Source organism: Trichomycterus rosablanca, chromosome 1 (assembly GCF_030014385.1).
Source record: "Trichomycterus rosablanca isolate fTriRos1 chromosome 1, fTriRos1.hap1, whole genome shotgun sequence".
In the NCBI taxonomy this organism is placed as follows: domain Eukaryota; kingdom Metazoa; phylum Chordata; class Actinopteri; order Siluriformes; family Trichomycteridae; genus Trichomycterus; species Trichomycterus rosablanca.
In genome coordinates this window covers 38,009,050-38,031,598 of record NC_085988.1, presented here as the reverse complement: position 1 = coordinate 38,031,598, position 22,549 = coordinate 38,009,050, and the positions used below count along the sequence as shown (strand labels likewise).

The 22,549-nt window shown below is 40.0% G+C and overlaps 1 protein-coding gene across 4 annotated transcripts in view; it reads right to left on the bottom strand.

The window, feature by feature from the left end:
* Positions 1-22,549, bottom strand: part of cadps2 (Ca++-dependent secretion activator 2) — a 146,583-nt gene that overhangs the window by 88,531 nt on the left and 35,503 nt on the right. For all 4 annotated transcript variants that reach the window (XM_062992326.1, XM_062992335.1, XM_062992332.1 and 1 more), the window contains exons 5-8: positions 19,232-19,343; positions 15,641-15,780; positions 620-686; positions 384-492 (exon numbers count right to left, since the gene is read on the bottom strand). In XM_062992326.1, coding sequence (XP_062848396.1) covers positions 384-492; positions 620-686; positions 15,641-15,780; positions 19,232-19,343 — 428 coding nt within the window. The remainder of the gene's footprint in view (positions 1-383; positions 493-619; positions 687-15,640; positions 15,781-19,231; positions 19,344-22,549) is intronic.

Below are 22,549 nucleotides of genomic sequence, written 5' to 3'. Positions count from 1 at the left end.
TTTGATTTGCCAAATTGTCAACAAATTGACTTACATAATTGGCTAGACCATGTAATCACCCTTTTGAGTTTTGGCTTTATGTTAAGGGTTCTCGTCATTTTAAAACCTGTTTATAAGGTTTCTCAAATGATCCCCTAATATGTGCCAGAATCTACCTCCATACCATGATGCTCCCACCTCCATCCTTCACTGCTGACATGGTGTTATTGGCATCATACGCACAACTCCCTGTCAGCCTTTCTATCTTTCTCATGATTCATTGCATAATCGTGTGAAGCACCACTCTGGGGATGATTTGTTGACTATTTATTTACAGATTACAAAGTAATTATTGCTTATGTAAAATACCTAAAAATCACAACATTAGATGGATTCATGCTCACCTGGCTGAGGATCTGAATAATCTACTGTATAGCCATCCAGCTGCATGAGCTCATGCGGCTCTGATTTCTTCTCTCTGTAACTGCACATGGCGAATGTGTACTGGCTGACCTAAAACACACAATTACATTCCCTGGTACTGTGCATTCTTTTTAACACTAAAAATAAAAAAATTAGTATCGTTTGTCATGTCACTAGATTGGAAAGCTGCGGTGAAAATTACTTTATGGTTGCATACCTGAACAAGGACAAAATATCGTCTCTTCCATCGTTTCCAAACTCTTTGTCCTAATGCATAGAGGTACCTTAAAAAGAAAACACACACACACAAACACAGAGTGAACTACATCTTTATTTAGCATTTGTGCTATACTTTTGTTAATGTATTAAAGCACTGTACTACTGTACAACGGTTCAAGCCCCAACACCACCATGTGGCCACTGCTGAGTCCCTGAGCAGGAACCTTAAACCTCAAATGCTTGCTTTGTATTTGGTCAAATTGTAAATCACTTTGGATAACTGCTAAATGCCAAACATGTAAATGTCTTTTGGCTCTGTATTAATAATCTTTATGTTTTAGAGAACTCAGCTAATCAACAAGTCAGACAGCTGTCAAAAAACTGTATGTGTATCATCCAAAACAATTAGTTAGTGTATGCATGACTAGAGTGGATCAAATTGGCTTAATAAAATGCTATAGGTGTGTATACTTCAGTATCATTTAAATAACTTTAAATATTATTCTGGCCATTAATTATTGGCCACAGCTTACAACTCAGTATAAAACAGTTTTATTCTGTAATGATACTTTAGTATTCTTAACTTTTATTACATTTTTTTCAGTTTATGTTTGATTTAGCACTTTCTGAAGCTATGGTTTTAGTCCTAGCAGTTTTCCTTCAAACAGGAAAACAGTTGTTTTCTGATGTAAAGACAGTTCTACTAGTTATACGTGAGAATACAGGGTCCTACCAAGTACCCCATCATAACAAATACAGGTTATCCATAAGAATATAGGGTCTTACAAAAATATATTGTGGATGGGGTTAAATCCGCCATCATAACTTATGTACAGGTTATCTGTAATAATGCAGGGTCTCTTTAAGGTACTTTGGGGATTGGGTTAAATACCCAATAATGAAAAAAAAAAAAAAAGGTTAGCCATGAGAATATATGGTCTCATGAAGATATACTCGAGATGCGGTTAAATATTCCAAAAACAGGCTTTGTAAAACAGCATGACTAGCTTAGAACCCCAGGGATGTCAGCGATATGCTGATTTACAGTGTATTCATACATTAATTCATTAAATCTATCTATACCTATATATATATATATATATATATATATATATATATATATACAGTATATATATATATATATATATACATATATACAGTGTATCACAAAAGTGAGTACACCCCTCACATTTCTGCAGATATTTAAGTATATCTTTTCATGGGACAACACTGACAAAATGACACTTTGACACAATGAAAAGTAGTCTGTGTGCAGCTTATATAACAGTGTAAATTTATTCTTCCCTCAAAATAACTCAATATACAGCCATTAATGTCTAAACCACCGGCAACAAAAGTGAGTACACCCCTAAGAGACTACACCCCTAAATGTCCAAATTGAGCACTGCTTGTCATTTTCCCTCCAAAATGTCATGTGATTTGTTAGTGTTACTAGGTCTCAGGTATGCATAGGGAGCAGGTGTGTTCAATTTAGTAGTACAGCTCTCACACTCTCTCATACTGGTCACTGAAAGTTCCAACATGGCACCTCATGGCAAAGAACTCTCTGAGGATCTTAAAAGACGAATTGTTGCGCTACATGAAGATGGCCAAGGCTACAAGAAGATTGCCAACACCCTGAAACTGAGCTGCAGCACAGTGGCCAAGATCATCCAGCGTTTTAAAAGAGCAGGGTCCACTCAGAACAGACCTCGCATTGGTCGTCCAAAGAAGCTGAGTGCACGTGCTCAGCGTCACATCCAACTGCTGTCTTTGAAAGATAGGCGCAGGAGTGCTGTCAGCATTGCTGCAGAGATTGAAAAGGTGGGGGGTCAGCCTGTCAGTGCTCAGACCATACGCCGCACACTACATCAAATTGGTCTGCATGGCTGTCACCCCAGAATGAAGCCTCTTCTGAAGTCTCTACACAAGAAAGCCCGCAAACAGTTTGCTGAAGACATGTCAACAAAGGACATGGATTACTGGAACCATGTCCTATGGTCTGATGAGACCAAGATTAATTTGTTTGGTTCAGATGGTCTCAAGCATGTGTGGCGGCAATCAAGTGAGAAGTACAAAGATAAGTGTGTCATGCCTACAGTCAAGCATGGTGGTGGGAATGCCATGGTCTGGGGCTGCATGAGTGCAGCAGGTGTTGGGGAGTTACATTTCATTGAGGGACACATGAACTCCAATATGTACTGTGAAATACTGAAGCAGAGCATGATCCCCTCCCTCCGGAAACTGGGTCGCAGGGCAGTGTTCCAGCATGATAATGACCACAAACACACCTCTAAGACGACCACTGCTTTATTGAAGAGGCTGAGGGTAAAGGTGATGGACTGGCCAAGCATGTCTCCAGACCTAAACCCAATAGAACATCTTTGGGGCATCCTCAAGCGGAAGGTGGAGGAGCGCAAAGTCTCGAATATCCGCCAGCTCCGTGATGTCGTCATGGAGGAGTGGAAAAGCATTCCAGTGGCAACCTGTGAAGCTCTGGTAAACTCCATGCCCAGGAGAGTTAAGGCAGTTCTGGGAAATAATGGTGGCCACACAAAATATTGACACTTCAGGAACTTTCACTAAGGGGTGTACTCACTTTTGTTGCCGGTGGTTTAGACATTAATGGCTGTATATTGAGTTATTTTGAGGGAAGAATAAATTTACACTGTTATATAAGCTGCACACAGACTACTTTTCATTGTGTCAAAGTGTCATTTTGTCAGTGTTGTCCCATGAAAAGATATACTTAAATATCTGCAGAAATGTGAGGGGTGTACTCACTTTTGTGATACACTGTATATATATATATATAAATATATAAATATATACAGTATATATATATATATATATATATATATATATATATATATATATATATATATATATATATATATATATATATATATATACAGTGTATCACAAAAGTGAGTACACCCCTCACATTTCTGCAAATATTTTATTATATCTTTTCATGGGACAACACTATAGAAATAAAACTTGGATATAACTTAGAGTAGTCAGTGTACAACTTGTATAGCAGTGTAGATTTACTGTCTTCTGAAAATAACTCAACACACAGCCATTAATGTCTAAATGGCTGGCAACATAAGTGAGTACACCCCACAGTGAACATGTCCAAATTGTGCACAAAGTGTCAATATTTTGTGTAACCACCATTATTATCCAGCACTGCCTTAACCCTCCTGGGCATGGAATTCACCAGAGCTGCACAGGTTGCTACTGGAATCCTCTTCCACTCCTCCATGATGACATCACGGAGCTGGTGGATGTTAGACACCTTGAACTCTTCCACCTTCCACTTGAGGATGCGCCACAGGTGCTCAATTGGGTTTAGTCCATCACCTTTACCTTCAGCTTTCTCAGCAAGGCAGTTGTCATCTTGGAGGTTGTGTTTGGGGTCGTTATCCTGTTGGAAAACTGCCATGAGTTTTCAGATGCCAGTTTTCGAAGGGAGGGGATCATGCTCTGTTTCAGAATGTCACAGTACATGTTGGAATTCATGTTTCCCTCAATGAACTGCAGCTCCCCAGTGCCAGCAACACTCATGCAGCCCAAGACCATGATGCTACCACCACCATGCTTGACTGTAGGCAAGATACAGTTGTCTTGGTACTTCTCACCAGGGCGCCACCACACATGCTGGACACCATCTGAGCCAAACAAGTTTATCTTGGTCTCGTCAGACCACAGGGCATTCCAGTAATCCATGTTCTTGGACTGCTTGTCTTCAGCAAACTGTTTGCGGGCTTTCTTGTGCGTCAGCTTCCTTCTGGGATGACGACAATGCAGACCGAGTTGATGCAGTGTGCGGCGTATGGTCTGAGCACTGACAGGCTGACCTCCCACATCTTCAACCTCTGCAGCAATGCTGGCAGCACTCATGTGTCTATTTTTTAAAGCCAACCTCTGGATATGACGCCGAACACGTGGACTTAACTTCTTTGGTCGACCCTGGCGAAGCCTGTTCCGAGTGGAACCTGTCCTGGAAAACCGCTGTATGACCTTGGCCACCATGCTGTAGCTCAGTTTCAGGGTGTTAGCAATCTTCTTATAGCCCAGGCCATCTTTGTGGAGAGCAACAATTCTATTTCTCACATCCTCAGAGAGTTCTTTGCCATGAGGTGCCATGTTGAATATCCAGTGGCCAGTATGAGAGAATTGTACCCAAAACACCAAATTTAACAGCCCTGCTCCCCATTTACCCCTGGGACCTTGACACATGACACCAGGGAGGGACAACGACACATTTGGGCACAATTTGGACATGTTCACTGTGGGGTGTACTCACTTATGTTGCCAGCTATTTAGACATTAATGGCTGTGTGTTGAGTTATTTTCAGAAGACAGTAAATCTACACTGCTATACAAGCTGTACACTGACTACTCTAAGTTATATCCAAGTTTCATGTCTATAGTGTTGTCCCATGAAAAGATATAATGAAATATTTGCAGAAATGTGAGGGGTGTACTCACTTTTGTGATACACTGTATATATACGTATACTGTATACAGTATATATATTGATCAGCCATAACATTAAAACCACCTCATTGTTTCTACACTCACTGTCCATTTTATCAGCTCCACTTACCATATAGAAGCACTTTGTAGTTCTACAATTACTCAGTGTAGTCCATCTTTTACTCTGCATACTTTTTTAGCCTGCTTTCACCCTGTTCTTCAATGGTCAGGACCCCCACAGAGCAGGTATTATTTGGGTGGTGGATCATTCTCAGCACTACAGTGACACTGACATGGTGGTGGTGTGTTAGTGTGTGTTGTGCTGGTATGAGTGGATCAGACACAGCAGCACTGCTGAAGTTTTTAAATACCGTGTCCACTGACTGTCCACTCTATTAGACACCCCTACCTAGTTGGTCCACCTTGTAAATGTAAAGTCAGAGACGATCGCTCATCTATTGCTGATGTTTGAGTTGGTCATCTTCTAGACCTTCATCAGTGGTCACAGGACGCTGCCCACGGGGCGCTGTTGGCTGGATATTTTTGGTTGGTGGACTATTCTCAGTCCAGCAGTGACAGTAAGGTGTTTAAAAACTCCAGCAGCATTGCTGTGTCTTATCCAGTCATACCAGCACAACACACACTAACACACCACCACCATTTTAGTGTTACTGCAGTGCTGAGAATGATCCACCACCTAAATAATACCTGCTCTGTAGTGGTCCTGGGAGAGTCCTGAAGAACAGCATGAAAGGGGGCTAAACAAAGCATGCAGAGAAGCAGATGGACTACGGTCAGTAATTGTAGAACTACAAAGTGCTTCTATATGATAAGTGGAGCTGATAAAATAGACAGTGAGTGTAGAAACAAGGAGGTGGTTTTAATGTTAAGGCTGATCGGTGTATATACAGTGTATCACAAAAGTGAGTACACCCCTCACATTTCTGCAAATATTTTATTATATCTTTTCATGGGACAACACTATAGAAATAAAACTTGGATATAAGTTAGAGTAGTCAGTGTACAACTTGTATAGCAGTGTAGATTTACTGTCTTCTGAAAATAACTCAACACACAGCCATTAATGTCTAAATGGCTGGCAACATAAGTGAGTACACCCCACAGTGAACATGTCCAAATTGTGCCCAAAGTGTCAATATTTTACCACCATTATTATACAGCACTGCCTTAACCCTCCTGGGCATGGAATTCACCAGAGCTGCACAGGTTGCTACTGGAATCCTCTTCCACTCCTCCATGATGACATCACGGAGCTGGTGGATGTTAGACACCTTGAACTCCTCCACCTTCCACTTGAGGATGCGCCACAGGTGCTCAATTGGGTTTAGTCCATCACCTTTACCTTCAGCTTCCTCAGCAAGGCAGTTGTCATCTTGGAGGTTGTGTTTGGGGTCGTTATCCTGTTGGAAAACTGCCATGAGGCCCAGTTTTCGAAGGGAGGGGATCATGCTCTGTTTCAGAATGTCACAGTACATGTTGGAATTCATGTTTCCCTCAATGAACTGCAGCTCCCCAGTGCCAGCAACACTCATGCAGCCCAAGACCATGATGCTACCACCACCATGCTTGACTGTAGGCAAGATACAGTTGTCTTGGTACTTCTTACCAGGGCACCGCCACACATGCTGGACACCATCTGAGCCAAACAAGTTTATCTTGGTCTCGTCAGACCACAGGGCATTCCAGTAATCCATGTTCTTGGACTGCTTGTCTTCAGCAAACTGTTTGCGGGCTTTCTTGTGCGTCAGCTTCCTTCTGGGATGACGACCATGCAGACCGAGTTGATGCAGTGTGCGGCGTATGGTCTGAGCACTGACAGGCTGACCTCCCACGTCTTCAACCTCTGCAGCAATGCTGGCAGCACTCATGTGTCTATTTTTTAAAGCCAACCTCTGGATATGACGCCGAACACGTGGACTCAACTTCTTTGGTCGACCCTGGCGAAGCCTGTTCCGAGTGGAACCTGTCCTGGAAAACCGCTGTATGACCTTGGCCACCATGCTGTAGCTCAGTTTCAGGGTGTTAGCAATCTTCTTATAGCCCAGGCCATCTTTGTGGAGAGCAACAATTCTATTTCTCACATCCTCAGAGAGTTCTTTGCCATGAGGTGCCATGTTGAATATCCAGTGGCCAGTATGAGAGAATTGCACCCAAAACACCAAATTTAACAGCCCTGCTCCCCATTTACACCTGGGACCTTGACACATGACACCAGGGAGGGACAACGACACATTTGGGCACAATTTGGACATGTTCACTGTGGGGTGTACTCACTTATGTTGCCAGCTATTTAGACATTAATGGCTGTGTGTTGAGTTATTTTCAGAAGACAGTAAATCTACACTGCTATACAAGCTGTACACTGACTACTCTAAGTTATATCCAAGTTTCATGTCTATAGTGTTGTCCCATGAAAAGATATAATGAAATATTTGCAGAAATGTGAGGGGTGTACTCACTTTTGTGATACACTGTATATATAAACATCATTAAACCCAGAGTAAATGTTTCCATTTAGAACATGATTGTATATAAAGGTGACATAAGTGAAATGACTTTGTAAAGAAGACTTGTAAAGACCTCTTGATGAGGCTGAAGCAGAAATGAATGACCACTGCAAGAGGAAAGCGGTCATTCGTGAAAATGGTTTTCAGTTCACTCTGACACCTTTTATGTGTGTCCATGGTCTCTTTCAGATAGCATTAACGTGGAGCCACAGATGGTAGCTGTTTGCACTTGTTCCTTTAGAATAAAACCATTGCCGTTCACTCGGCCAGACGCTGCTGACATTGCTGACCTAAAGACATTGCTGCTTTCAGTTAGAGGAACCCAAATGTAGAGCTAATAAATGGACATGAAAAATGTCTATGCTCAGTGGATTAAAAAAAAAAAGCCAAACAATTACCTCACCTGAGTAGCTTATGCAATCCCATACAGTAAATACCCGTTATTAACCTTGTCAAATGCATTAAAACACCACAGAGCAGTAAAATATATCAAATACGCGGTTCAGAAATTAGTGCGAGAAAGTGATGACTTAAAGCGCAACTTAAGAGTAGATTATTTTCAGGGTTAAAGCGCCCTCATGCGGACACATTCAGTCCATACGTCTGACAAGAAGAAAGTTCCCCGACACCTCACCCAGTTTTATCACCAGCTTTATCCTGGTCAAGGTCGCGGAAAACACTGCGAATCCATCGCATGGCTTTGTCCATACCCTCCCAAACATGAAATCATGCCAATTATTTCTCTGTAAGGACCTGACCAGCACATTGCACCAGTGAGATTGAAAACTGCTTATATATTTTCCCCAGGGGCATCGTAGTGGGGTGAAAAGTGGAACCGAGTTACCAGGGCCCCAAGTCGGGGGAGGGCCCTTGAGGAGTCTAGAAGGAGTCTGGACTGGGGTGAGGGGGGGGCCATGGGCACTGCTTGTGCATAGGGCCCAGAATTTGGTACTACGCCCCTGATTTTCCCCATTTCCATCACAATTTAGACATGTCCAATCCCCTATTGCACAAGCAACCTTAATTGCATACATGACACCCATGCTGTTAAGAAGGGCTGCAGGCTAGCACACAGCTGCCGGCCACTTCTTTTTACCAGACAGTGATCAATTCTTATATAATACTGGATTCCTGGTAATGCAGCAGCATTGAGCAGTTCAATCCACGCCATCACAAACCAAAAATGGAGAAAGAACAGTATTGCTTTTTTCACACAAAGAAGCATAATGTGCTGTGCAAAAGAAGGTAAGACCAGCAGCCAACATTTTTGTTCATGTATCCAGCACAATAAACATTCTTCTGAATAAAACTGTGCTGCATGTCCTCTTAGATTCACAAAAGAGCAGAATAATGTTAAATGTTGTCAAAAGCTAAATCTTTGCAGCACACCAACATCAACATAACAATCTTATCCAAACTGTTAAGCTAGAAGTAGAGTGCATCACATCAGCTTTGGTTGGGATTTGAACAGCTGATCAAATCAACAATGATTTAAAAACAAGTAGATCTGTGTTACTGAAAGGCCAAATCAAAAGCCAGACAATGCAGATAAAAGATGCTGTTACAGGTCGCATAAATGCATTAATGAATAGCAGTAATAGGCCTGCAGTACAGAAAAGAGGGGGCATACCTTCATTTCTTTCAGTCATTAAATACATCAGTTTAAAAACCTTTTTCCTACAAATGATTAATGTTTTAATACAGACATAATTGTGCATTAGTTGCAGCTATTATAACCTGAATTTAAATCAAAATGAATGCAGAAATACATATCATTCCTTGTAACTGTATTACATGAGAGATTATATTGAATATTGACAGGTGAAAATTAGAAAGGTGATAAGACTATTTACACTAAAAAAGCTTCTGCTTTTTTATCAATGTCAGCTAAGTACCTTCTTCCATGAGAAATGCAAGAACTACTCAAATCCATGTGTTAGGTAAGTAAATACCATTTTAACAGAGAAATCAAGTAAAAAGTAATAGCCAGAACAAAACGGGTAAGGCTGAGTGAGGGATAGAAAAACAGAAAGACAGACAAAAGCGGGAACAGTCTGAAGCTGGCAGCTTTCCCGTGCTGAGTTGTGAAGGGGTCGTGCTGCCAAACTCAATAGATCCCCATTCTTCAGTCTCTCCACTGCTCAACAGATGGCTGTCTTTAATAGGGGGCCATTCAACCTGAAAATCCCTTTTTCAATCCTTCTGCTTCTTTTGCTTTCTTGTAAGAAAAGTCCTCAGGTGTGTCTGTGTATGCTAGTTAGCGATCAGTGACCTAGAGTAAAATGCTATCTGTTAGCGCTTGTTGGCCTGAAAATTCTCTAAACCCAGCAAAACACATTTAAAAGAGAATAAAGTCATAATGAATGATGCTTCTCACAAGCTTGAACTGGCTGCAGTAGCTCAGTAGCAGTCAGGCTGTGTTTGAGCTATATATTACCAGAAAGTAACATTTAATGTGAGTCAAGTGTGAACCTGTAGAGGTTTTGCACAAACTGCCAGGCTTCAGGCAGCCTTTTTAATGGACTTTAGAAGAGGGAGTCAGGAGTACATGGAAACAGGTGACAGATCAGTGCCTGACTCTGCCATGCTGTGTACCTAGAACTGAGCAAGCTTCACTGGTTGCTTGCCTCACTGGTAATACATACAGTCAAGCCGGAAAGTGTGCACACCCCTTTCACCTTCTCCACGTTTTATTACATTACAGACTCATTCTATTATAGATTGAGTTCATATTTGTCACAAAATTATACACAGAATAGCCCACAATGACAAAGTGAAAGCAGGTTTTTAGACATTAGTGCTAATTTATTAAAAATTAAAATGTAAAATATCATTTGTACCCAAGTGATACCCTAACCCTAACCCTAACCCTTTGATATGACCCAAAAGTGAGCTGAGGTGCATTTTGTTTTCACTGATACTGCCTAAGATGTTTCTACCATTTAATTGGAGTCCACCTGTGGTAAATTCAATTGATTGGACATGATTGGGGATTGCCAACACCTGTCTATAAGGTCCCACAGTTGACAGTGCATATCAGAGCAAACTCCAAGCCATGGGGTCAAATGAATTATCTGCAGACCTCAGAAACAGGATTGTGTCAAAGCATCAATCTGGAGAAGGGTACAGAAAAATTGCTGCAGTTTTACAGGTCCCAAAGGGCACAGAGGCCACCATCATTCATAAATGGAATAAGTTTGGAACCACCAAAAATCTTCCTAGACCTGGCCGCCTGGCCAAACTGAGCAATCAGGAAAGACAGGCCTTGGCCAGGGAGGTGAGCAGGAACCCGACGGTCAATCTGACAGAGCTCCAGCGTATCCTTGTGGAAAACCTTTTAGAAGATCAGCCATCCAGGCAGCACTCCACAAATCACGCCTTTATGGACTCTCAAACCATGAGAAACAAGATTCTCTGGTATAATGAAACCAAAATTGAACCTTTTTGGCCTGAATACCAAGTGTCACGTCTGGAGGAAACCAGGCACCGCTCATTACCTGGCTAATGCCATCCCTATAGTGAAGCATGGCTGTGGCAGCATCATGATGTGGGGATGTTTTTCAGCAGCGGGACCGGGGCGACTAGTCCTGATAGAGGGAAAGATGAATGCAGCTAAGTACACTGAGAATCTTTGAAGAAAACCTGCTCCAGAGTGCTCTGGACCTCAGACTGGGGCGAAGGTTTACCTTTCAACATGACAACGACCCGAAGCACACAGCCAAGAGAACAAAGGAGTGACTTCGAAGAAAGTCTGTGAATGTCCTTGAGTGGCCCAGCCAGAGCCCAGACCTGAACCCAATGAAACATCTGTGGAAGGAGCTGAAAAGGGCTGTGTAGCTATGCTCCCCATAAAACCTGATGGAGCTGAAAGGATATGCCAAGAGGAATGGGCAAAAATGTCCAGAAACAAGTGTGCCAAGCTTGTAGCTTCTTTCCCATTATGATTTTTGTCAGTAAAATAAAATTACATCTTTTCTAAACCCTGTTTTCCCTTCATAATTATTGGTGATTGTGTGTAGATGTAAAAATGAACTCTATGAATCTATTATAAAATGAGTCTGTAACACAATAAAACGTGGAGAAGGTGAAAGGGGTGTGCAGACTTTTCGGTTTGACTGTACACTCACAACCCTAGTACCTAGATCAAATATTCTACAGGACAGTATGCACTGCATTTTGTTGTTCATAGTGGATACAGTTTAATGCCAGCAAGAACATCTGGTATTCTCTTGTTTCCTAGTTAATGTACATTTCGGTCTTACTTATGTATTATATCAAACATTAAGTACATCGTAATTTTTTCACCTGCAAAAGGATAAGAAAGAAAGAATTCAGAATTTACAGACTAAATTAAAGTGTCATGCATGTAAAACACCACTTTGCCCAGTCCAGACAAAACTTTGACAGTGCCAATAGCTCCCCCTTGTGGAAAAACATCTGCATGCTCAACGTCAGCAAGTATGTGAGCAAGTGAGTGATGGACTGGCTGAATTAGAATATATATATTTTTACTTACATCGTCCCAGCATCCATCCATCCATCCATCCATCCATCCATCCATCCATCCCCCTCTCTCTCTCTCTCTCTCTCTCTCTCTCTCTCTCTCTCTCTCTCCATACATACATACACACATACATACATGCATGCATGCATACACACATAATCCAAAAAGTGAAAATAATTTGCACCATAGACATGAGTGGTAAATTACTTGTGGGGTCAGGTACAAAAAAAAAATAGAAGCTTCTGCCAATTAGCATGGACCTCTTGGGAGCAGCTCTGTAACCTGAGTCTGCTGGAGCTCTTTCATAATTAACAGGCTCATGGTAGAGGGCATGTCCACTTACCCTTTAGTGTCCTTACTTTATAGCAACTATGGGAACTACCATGATCTGTGCCCATTACTATTTATCATCAACGAGCAATCTGGAACTGTGTACTGGTTTATCAGTAGTTTAGTGAATAGTAATATGAAATATGAAGATTTAATTACTTCATCCTACATTTAAGTTGTGAGTGAATTAACAAACATATTAGTGCATTCTGTCAGTAATAATAATAAATCTACTAAATCCAGTAGTAGAGTTCAGTGAGGCTTGACCTCTAGAGGGCAATATCATTCTGTTTTAGACTTGTTTTGCATCACCAAGTATGAGTTGCACAAAGTACTGCCAGACAGTTGTCTTTTTATTTTATTTTATCCTGTTTAGAAGTCTCTACGTTAATTTGCAATATAAATAATAATAAGAATAAAAAGCACTACTGCCATGTTTGGCGTTTACTTCTTGGAAACAAAATTCAAGCTAGTGATGTTCACTTGGTCAATCAACAAGTGAATATTTGTTCGAGCAATGCTGTCAGTAAAACAGATTGCTTTTTTAATTCCAAAAGCTTTCATATGAAATGTGAATTAAAAGTGAAGCTAAGACTGTTTACTGTGGACATCAGATTGTTGCCAGTATGCAAAAGCAGTGTTGAGTTTTTACCATGATCTGATCACCAGCCACCCTCCCTTCATCCCACAAAAAGGTTTGGGATGAGCAATAAAACAATTGTAAACATTAATAAATAATTCTCAATAATCAGGATATTTGCTTTTCTTTCCAAAATTATTTCAAAATGCACATACATTTTCTATTATTAGCTAACTATACAGCGGCACGGTGGCTAAGTGGGTAGCACTGTCACCTCACAGCAAGAAGGTCCTGGGTACGATCCCAGGGTGGTCTGGGTCCTTTCTGTGTGTATTTTGCATGTTCTCCCCGTATTTGCGTGGGTTTCTTCCGAGAACTCCGGTTTCCTCCCACAGTCCAAAAACATGCAGCCAGGCTAATTGGAGACACTGAATTGCCCTATAGATGAATGGGTGTGTGTGTGTGTCTGCCCTGCGATGGACTGGCGCCCCGTCCAGGGTGTTACTGTGTGCCATGCGCCCATTGAAAAGCTGGGATAGGCTCCAGCTGCCCCCCCGCCCCCATAATTGGATACGTGGTAAAGACTGAGTGAGTGAAATTTACCCAGTCCATAAAAAACCCTAGAAGACGTCTAGCAATTAAAATGCCAAACTAGTTGTAGTTAATGGGGTACATTACTGACACATACCCTACAATAATTGTCACAAAGTGAAGCTTAAAGCCTTGCTGATTTAAAATGAAGCAATTTATTACATTTATTTTCATAATTAATAATCCAAAAAAAAAACAAAAAAAACAATAGCACTCCAAATCAAACCTGCACAGACTGAAATCATCCAACTTTGTTTAATAGGAAAGTTGTTTTGTACAGCTTACCACTTGATTTACCCAAAAACACTGGACGAGCCCAATGCTACCGCTGATAAAAAACGTTTCTGAGTAGTTGTCTGCTGCCCCCAAGTGGAATTTTATATATACTTATATAGACTTTCCCACAACTAGAAGAACGCGTTTAATTGTCATCTGTACATACTATATACACGTGTACAGTACAAAAACATTCTCCTTCCTCTTTTTCCTTGTTTAGAAGCTGGGGTCAGAGCGCAGGGTCAGCCACTATACTGCGCCCCTGCAGCAGACAGGTTTAAGGGCCTTGCTCAAGGGCCCAACAGTGGCTGCATAGCAGAGCCTGGATTTGAACCGTCAATCTTCTGACTGATAGTCAGACCCACAGGGCTACCACTGTACTAACTACCACTAGATTCTGAATTAACTAAATTAAAAGATTCTTCTATACAGGTTAAAAAAAGTTTATCACGTTTTCTACAGATCTTAATTCCAAAAAAAAAAAAAAAAAGGGAAACTTTGGCTAGGATGTGAAATTCAAATAAAAGCAGAAATCATTCACCTATTCTGGGCAAAATTTAAATGCAAAAAGCACAAAGAAATTAAAGATTTTCTCTTAATTACTATTCTGGTGACTGTACCACCACCAGAAAATGTCTGAAACAGATGATGCAATCACATATGGGTATAAATCAGCAACCAGAATAAAAAAGGATAGGTCAAGGCACAGCACACTGCCAAAAAATGCATCGGTAAATAATAAGAGTTGGGTAATCACTTCATTATAAAGCAACATGCTACCTGGATACAAATGGCATATTTGCACCAAAAATGTCCAGAACTTACAACGGACTTTATCACAGATGGGTCTGAACAATGAAGAACTTATTTTTTGCTATTTATAACTTTCAGTTCAATTTAATTTTGTGTTCATATGATTTGTGTAAATCCTATTTATTTAAAGTATCCTCCAGGCCACCCAAAGAGGATGGGTCCCTGCTAAGTCTGGTTCCTCTCAAGGTTTCTTCCTGTAATTTTAAAGGGGGTTTTCCTTGCCACTGTTGCCCTCGGCTTGCTCAATAGGGGGTTTTGGTCTGTTGGTCCTGGATTCTGTAAAGTTGCTTTTATAAAAAGCGCTATATAAATAAATTTTACTTGACTTGATCTCACCACTGCATCTGGTAATGCAACTAATAACGTGTACTATGCACAGCCAAAGAAATATGTAAACAACATCCAAAAATGCTAACATCTTATCTAGGCTCAAGCTCATTTGTAATTTACTAATGCACAATAAAATGCACAATCTACATTTTTAGAAATAATAAATATCATGTTCTGTGCCAACAAAGAAAGGAAAAATTCAAATGCCAGCTATGAATGTAAAGTTTAAAATCAAGTGTCTGTCATGGTATGGGGGTGTATATATTTGCATGGCATAGGACACTGAAAAGGTGTCATTAATGCTGAATAACGTATATAAGAATATAAAATAAGCATATGCTGCTTTCTAATTCTCCTTTATGGATGTCCATGCTAAATTCAATATGACAACACCAAGCTACATTCAGCATGTGTTACAACAGCGAGTGTGGGTGCTAGACTGGCCTGCCTCCCAGTAGAAATGAGTGGCACATTATGAAATGCAAAATACAACAACCAATGTCTCAGATGGTTAAAGAAATTAAAATGTGCATTGTTGAATGGTGTACTTTTATTATAGTGCTGACTAAAGGCTAGACGTACCCACTGTGTTTCATGTTTGGTGGTTTGTCCATGCGCACAGCTAGTTTAATCTTCAGGTCAGTATCCTGGCTGTTTTTTGGAATGATCATCTTATGTAGCTCTGCAGTTTTGAGTCCATTTGTGGTAGGGTTCAGGACCACCTGAGACCAAAGAAAGGAAAATAAAAAACAAGTTAAAAGGTACAGAATAACAGACCCTGATAAATGAGTTTAAGGTAAAGAGCAGATTTTTTGAAATGCAAAGATCAATGACAGAAAGAAAGATTAAAAAAATTAACAAACTGATCTTAAATAAGAACGATGATTGAAAATGTGATTTAATTAAGATTAGGCTCTGTGGAGGCTATTTTTTTTTTTTTTCAAAATAATAAACATACACAGCACAATAAGCATTTAAGAACTTTAATTATTAATAAATGTATGGCTGTAACAGGTGTATGTAATCATCTGACCTAAAAGATTTACTTATTGTTTGTTACTTTCCATCCTACCACACATGCAAGGCTTTTCTTCAGTATGTGTTCAGGCATGTTAAAGCAGCAAATCAAAACAGCCTACTGCTTATTAAAGTTCAATTATAGGAATGCTATTTTTGTATTACAAGCATTAAAAACATGAAACATAACAGAAATACATCTTCTAACATACTGTACATTTACTGTTGGTAAAAATCCAAATCATATAAAGTGAAACTAGAAAAACTAAAAATAAAACCGATTTTATAAAGCTCTTGACTGACTGAGGAGCAGATGATGGTAAGGGTCTCTAATGGGAGTCTCCATCTGTTACAATGAGAGCCTAAGCTCTAATGACTTCTCCCTGTTTTTCTCTCTCACATACTCAATCACACAATTGTCCACTATTATCACATAATATTACATACAGTGTATCACAAAAGTGAGTACACCCCTCACATTTCTGCAAATATTTCATTATATCTTTTCATGGGACAACACTATAGACATGAAACTTGGATATAACTTAGAGTAGTCAGTGTATAACTTGTATAGCAGTGTAGATTTACTGTCTTCTGAAAATAACTCAACACACAGCCATTAATGTCTAAATAGCTGGCAACATAAGTGAGTACACCCCACAGTGAACATGTCCAAATTGTGCCCAAAGTGTCAATATTTTGTGTGACCACCATTATTATCCAGCACTGCCTTAACCCTCCTGGGCATGGAATTCACCAGAGCTGCACAGGTTGCTACTGGAATCCTCTTCCACTCCTCCATGATGACATCACGGAGCTGGTGGATGTTAGACACCTTGAACTCCTCCACCTTCAACTTGAGGATGCGCCACAGGTGCTCAATTGGGTTTAGTCCATCACCTTTACCTTCAGCTTCCTCAGCAAGGCAGTTGTCATCTTGGAGGTTGTGTTTGGGGTCGTTATCCTGTTGGAAAACTGCCATGAGGCCCAGTTTTCGAAGGGAGGGGATCATGCTCTGTTTCAGAATGTCACAGTACATGTTGGAATTCATGTTTCCCTCAATGAACTGCAGCTCCCCAGTGCCAGCAACACTCATGCAGCCCAAGACCATGATGCTACCACCACCATGCTTGACTGTAGGCAAGATACAGTTGTCTTGGTACTTCTCACCAGGGCGCCGCCACACATGCTGGACACCATCTGAGCCAAACAAGTTTATCTTGGTCTCGTCAGACCACAGGGCATTCCAGTAATCCATGTTCTTGGACTGCTTGTCTTCAGCAAACTGTTTGCTGGCTTTCTTGTGCGTCAGCTTCCTTCTGGGATGACGACCATGCAGACCGAGTTGATGCAGTGTGCGGTGTATGGTCTGACCACTGACAGGCTGACCTCCCACGTCTTCAACCTCTGCAGCAATGCTGGCAGCACTCATGTGTCTATTTTTTAAAGCCAACCTCTGGATATGACGCCGAACACGTGGACTCAACTTCTTTGGTCGACCCTGGCGAAGCCTGTTCCGAGTGGAACCTGTCCTGGAAAACCGCTGTATGACCTTGGCCACCATGCTGTAGCTCAGTTTCAGGGTGTTAGCAATCTTCTTATAGCCAAGGCCATCTTTGTGGAGAGCAACAATTCTATTTCTCACATCCTCAGAGAGTTCTTTGCCATGAGGTGCCATGTTGAATATCCAGTGGCCAGTATGAGAGAATTGTACCAAAACACCAAATTTAACAGCCCTGCTCCCCATTTACACCTGGGACCTTGACACATGACACCAGGGAGGGACAACGACACATTTGGGCACAATTTGGACATGTTCACTGTGGGGTGTACTCACTTATGTTGCCAGCTATTTAGACATTAATGGCTGTGTGTTGAGTTATTTTCAGAAGACAGTAAATCTACACTGCTATACAAGCTGTACACTGACTACTCTAAGTTATATCCAAGTTTCATGTCTATAGTGTTGTCCCATGAAAAGATATAATGAAATATTTGCAGAAATGTGAGGGGTGTACTCACTTTTGTGATACACTGTAACATAGTTTAACATATAAAGTATTGATATCAATTAAAATTATATTTGATAAAAGAGTGGCATTTTTGAACAAGAGGTAGAGTGGGTCCTGGGGGCTAGGGTCCTAGGGACCTGGCTTGGACACCTGCCACCGACATGTACTTTTGCTCTGGGTACTCTGGTCCGGTTTCTTTCTATTCCCAAAACATAAGGAAAGTGGACTGACTGCTCATATTACCTTTATATGTAAGAGAGTAAGTAAATGTCTAAGTGTGTGGTTGCCCTGCATTGGTATGGTGTGGTATGGTGGTCTATTCTAGTATTAAGATGAAAAAAAGAATAAATGAACATCTTAATGATTTAAATCGGAAAAAACACTGTGTGAAATCTTAAATCTTAATGAATAAAACCTTGATGTGTAATATTTTATGCTTTTGCCATCTACATGTAAACAGTTGGCATTGTAATTATTTACAAGATCTGGTGCAACAGAACATCCATGTCCAGGGGCGTCGCAGTGGGGTGAAAAGTGGAACTGAGTTACCAGGGCCCCAGGTCGGGGGAGGGCCCTTGAGGAGTCTAGAAGGAGTCTGGACTGGGGTGAGGGGGGCCCATGGGCACTGCTTGTGCATAGGGCCCAGAATTTGGTGCTACGCCCCTGTCCATGTCTGACATGATTTCATGAGTTTGGTGTGGAAGAACCCCAGTGAACTGCACAGAGCCCTGACCTTGACCTCACTGAACACCTCTGGAATGTCTAATGTGAGACAGGCCTTCTTGTCAAACAGCAGTGCTTGCCCACAAATATGCGCTTTTAAATATGTGAGCACCAATTTCCACAAACAATTCAAAATAATGTGAAAAGTCTTACCAAAAGATTGAAGGCTTTTATAGGGGTTTTACAGGGGTGTCCACATACTTCATTACTTTATTTGATACTTTATATTACACTTTATTTTAAACTTTAGTATCAAATCTAGCTTTAAATTAAAGGAGTTGAATAGATCTAAACATATTTGCCAAGCAAACTAATAATGGCCTAGGCCAAGGACTAAAATTTTAAATATTAAATATACAACTAAAGTTCCAGACACTACATTTCCAAAAAATGAATGGATGAGCTGCCGAAAGAGACTCACCCTGCCAAGCTCTTTGTCCTCCAAAGCCAGAACCCCTGTGCTCTCAGTAAAGAGTTTCACTTTCACTACTGGCAGCGGGTGGGTGGTGGTGAAGTCTCCTTGTGTTCCCCACCTGTAGAAAAACAGAAAATCTATTACAGAGTTGGACAGCAACAGAACATAAGCATTCAGAATCTCTACTCAGAACACAAAAAATGAAGGATTTGTATATGGGTCATTCTATAATTTGGGGTACATTTCACATCACCAAAAAAGTACAAAAACAATGTTCTCTCTCAATAGAACAATCAGTGAATCAAGTTAATATATTCCTTTAGTGTAACATATCCACTATTTGCAAAGCTTAAACATTAATTTTTTATTTTTTTATTTTAAAGGGACAGTAGATGTAGACTACTAGGTAACTTAGTTGACAGGTAACATAGTTGACAATTTCCCTGTTTTGACCCATAACTTCAGTGGTAGACCTTGCCTGGCTGACCACATGTCATTTCTTGAACAGAATAATGTCTAATTTGAACATACATTTGAATTAAAATTATAAAAAATGTAACCATAACAATGTATGTAACATAGTTGATGGTCAATTAATATACTCATTGACAATGTTCTATTATAGATAAAATATTTAAAAAAATAAGAGGACATTCACCACAGTTTGTTCAATATACCCTCCACAGAGAAAAATGATATCATGTAATGCTGGTCACATAGTTTTAGAACAAACCACAGAGTTCTGTTAGTAACATAGTTGACAAAACTTTTGCGGACATTAATAAATAAAGATATTTAAATTATTTAAAAGAGGAACTCAATTTAAAAAAAATATTATTTTTCTTTAGTATTTAAACTTTTGAAATAAATAAAAAAATAGCTGTTGTTGCCCTTAATGATTTTATTCATTATTTTGAAACCAAGGCACCCTCAACTTAAAAAATGGACACAGCAAAAACTGTTCATTTAGGAACATCATGACAAATTTCAAGCTAAATGAAGCATAGGATGCACATAATGTTTTTGTGATATTACAACATGTTTTCCATTAATAGGTAAAAAATGACATTTTTAAAGAAAAAAGTTTAAAAATAAATATAAATATAATTATTATCATTGGACATGGAATGTACCCCAAATTATAGAATGACTCATATAATACCAGATACACTTACCTCGTATTTTTTAGAAAAATATTATACCTGTCTACATTCCCATGACTAATATTACTCTTTTCCCTCATTGTACCCTTGTTTTTGTTTCACATTTCTATATTTTTTTCCTGTTCTTTTTCTAAACTAATGCTCTAATGATCCAATCTAATGATCTAATGCTTTGTGAACATTGTACTATTAACAGCCATGCTTGAAAAGCTTTAATTCATTGACTGATATGTATAGTATACTTATTTCTTTATTTTATTATATCTATTAGGGTTTTAATGTCATGTTTTACACACTTTGGTTATATTCATGACAGGACAGGTAGTTTACTCATTACACAAGATTCATCAGTTCAAGTTTAAAATCAAACACAGTCATGGACAATTTTGTATCTCCAATTTACCTCACGTGCATGTCTTTGGACTGTGGGAGGAAACTGGAGCTCCGGGAGGAAACCCACACAGACACGGGAAGAACATGCAGACGCCACACAGAAAGCACCCGGACCGCCCCCACCTGGGGATCGAACCCAGGACCTTCTTGCTGTGAGGCGACAGTGCTACTCACTGGGCCACCATGCCGCCCTATATTTATTTATACTACACAGACAAATCACATATGTGTGTAACTTGTGATTTGCTGATTCTCTTAAAACTATATAACTGACAAAAATACAAAGAAAATCGGTCCATTGTTTTCACTGATCAACGTAATTGTACTTTGTAAATTAAACCAAAACCATAAACCAAAATATCATTTGGAAACTGAAGATACAAATTTTAGTCACTTAAATACAAGGCTTAATACAAGCCTTCAGCAGCTCAACAGCATGTGCAGCATTGTCTTACTTGATAGAAGCATATATCTTTCCTACAAAATCCCTATATACACCTCTGCATTAATGCTACCCATCCATCCACATATGAAGGCCTGCCATGCCATGGATACTGAAGAACCCCCATACTATGACAGATGTTGGCTTTTGCACCTTTAACTGAAAACTGTCTGGATGATCAATTTTGTCTTTGGTACTGAGAACTGGACATCCTTTTTTCTTAAAAACTAGATGAAATTTGCATTTCACTTCAATTTGTGGCATTTAGTTGATGCTTTTATTTAAAACGACTTACTGTTATGACTGAATACAGTTTCAGCAATTGAGGGTTAAGGGTCTTGCCTAGGGACCCAACAGTGACAACTTGGCAGCCTTCTGAATACTAGTCCAGTACCTTAACCACTAAGCTTACACTGTGGACTCAATTGACAACAGCACATGTTTACACTGTCTTTCGGTCCATCTGAGATGAGCTCAAGTCTGGAGAACTCAGCTGTGTTTCTGAAATGACCTGATGCATGGCTTTTTTCTGTATAACAGAATTTCAGGTTGCATTTCTTGTTGCAGCGGAGGACTGTGTTAGGTGGCAATGGTCTTACATTTAAATTACAGTGACCTTTGGATTACTGGTCCAGTACCTTAACCACTAAGCTACAACTGCCTCTGAAGTACTCCTACATTGTTGATATGATGGCTTGAAGGTCATACACATTAAACAGTTTTAAACCCTACTCTTCACATACTGAGATTTCCCCCTGAATCTTTTTAAAATATTATGTCTGGTAGATATAATACCAAACATTGTTCATTTTCCTTTTTTGTTCCATTTATCAGCACATCATATTTTTTTGCAGCCTTCTTGATACGACACACCAACTCCTGTACGTCTTCTGTTGATGTGACCAATAATACAGTGCCCTTAGAATACCTGAGATTGCTGATGGTCTTTCCACCAATTCTGAACCCTCCAAGAAATCCTTGTAGTGCTGTTCTCATAACTCTCCAGAAAAGTTAAACAGATGTCACATCCTTGTCAAACTCCCTTTCTTATTATTTTCTGTACTAACCTGGAGACCTTGCTGTTTTGCTTTTCACTCAAATGTGTCACTAAAAATCCAGCTCTTGCATTTGTTGCTGTTCTTCAGTACTGTTTCTTTAGCAACTTTCAGCATGACATCCTTTATCTGCCACAGTACACATTAATGTACACGTTCAATCTCCTTGTAGAACTGCTTAATGTCTTTTTTGTTTGTTTGTCAGTAGTTGGTGTGTAATGCTGGATAAGATTGATATCTCCTGGCTATATATAATTTGACTTTGCTACTT